At 49.5% G+C, this 1,458-nt stretch overlaps 1 protein-coding gene across 1 annotated transcript in view; it reads right to left on the reverse strand.

The window, feature by feature from the left end:
* The window catches only part of LOC119593819, a gene marked incomplete in the record, with an annotated part of 10,957 nt that overhangs the window by 7,296 nt on the left and 2,203 nt on the right, over positions 1–1,458 (reverse strand). The window contains 1 exon segment of the mRNA XM_037942849.1: positions 204–1,456. Coding sequence (XP_037798777.1) covers positions 204–1,456 — 1,253 coding nt within the window.

Genomic DNA, 1,458 nt, shown 5'->3' on the forward strand with positions numbered 1-1,458 from the left:
TATCTGTTTTCATATGTTTAATCTTTTAATTACCAGCAAACATAATAATTCTTAATATGTTAATTTCCTACTCTTTCAGTGATAACACAAACTAGCAAGTAATTAACTAATAATTTATTCACATAACAAAAATAACAACTAATAATCTATTCACAAATATAAAAAATCAGAAAACAAGAACATATAAAGGAAAAAAATCATACCGCGTTGTTGTTGTCTTCTGTTCCTGTTCGGTGTTCTTCCTCTCCTTCTCCGGCCGAGGGCTGAACCTCCTTCAATCCTTCAGGTTCCTGTCTAGGACCCTCTCCTTCCCGGAAGTTGCGTGATCCCGACGAAGGAGATCTGTTGTTGTTGTCGGTTTGCTCTCGTTGCCTTGGCGGTTCCTGTGGCTCAGGTCCTTTTCTCGGCGGTGTGTTGAGTTTCGGAGCACCGTTACGTCTGGCGTTTCCTTGGCCTTTTTGTGATATTCCTGATAGCAGACTCGATCCTAGGCCGCCGAGGATCGAGACTACGGGGCTCTTGCTGTTGTCTCCTTGGAAGGAACGCTGTACTGCGTTTCCCAGTAGAGGACCCAGGCCGCTGATTATGGACTCCACGGGACTAGAATCCTGAGAACGCCCCTTTCCAACACCCAGTCCTTGCTTTAAGATGCTGCTCATCAGTTGCGGTCCGAGGTTACTGATCATTGACTGGATAGGACTCTGGGTATCCTTGTCCCTACCATTTCCACCGAGTCCCTGGGACACGGCCCCTGCCACAAGCAGTGGACCCAACCCGCTCACGATGGACTGTAATGGGCTCGATTCGCCCCCTCCGCTTCCTGGACCCGAACGACCCTTCCCGTTCTGAAGGATTCCACTCAGCAGACTCGGCCCGACCTCGCTGATGAGGGTCTTTAAGGGGCTTCCCTGTGGTGGTCCTTGAGGACTGCCTTGGCCATTGTGAACGGCCTTCGACAGCGCGCCCTCGAGGATGGAAGGGCCGATCTGGGTCAGGAGAGACCCTAATATATTCTGCTTCGACCCCTGTGAGGCACTGTTCTCTTTTTGCGGCTTTATGGGAGCCCTTCTTGTCGCTTTGTCACTGATACTTCCGTCTCGTAAGTCCTTCCCTCCCGACGCCTCCTGTTGCATAACACCACGTAGTCTCTCTTTCGAACTGTTGATTCTCTCCTCATTGTGCACACTAACTCTTTCTTCCCCACTACTCCCCTGATTCGAATTCTTAATCCTTTCTCCATCTTTACTTAAACTCTTCGACTGCTGTAGAGCTGCCACCGCCCCGAGAAACATACCTGGATTTATTGCATACTCGCCATTGACAAAGTTCTCGAAAGTTTCCACGAGGGGGTTACGAGCGTGAGGGTCGTAAGGCGACTGGAAGTCCTTGTTTACGAAGCCGAAGGATGGCTCCCTCCCACCAGATCCCCCTGAGTCTTTCTTATCAATAGACTCGACT

Source organism: Penaeus monodon, chromosome 32 (genome assembly GCF_015228065.2).
Source record: "Penaeus monodon isolate SGIC_2016 chromosome 32, NSTDA_Pmon_1, whole genome shotgun sequence".
Classification (NCBI taxonomy): domain Eukaryota; kingdom Metazoa; phylum Arthropoda; class Malacostraca; order Decapoda; family Penaeidae; genus Penaeus; species Penaeus monodon.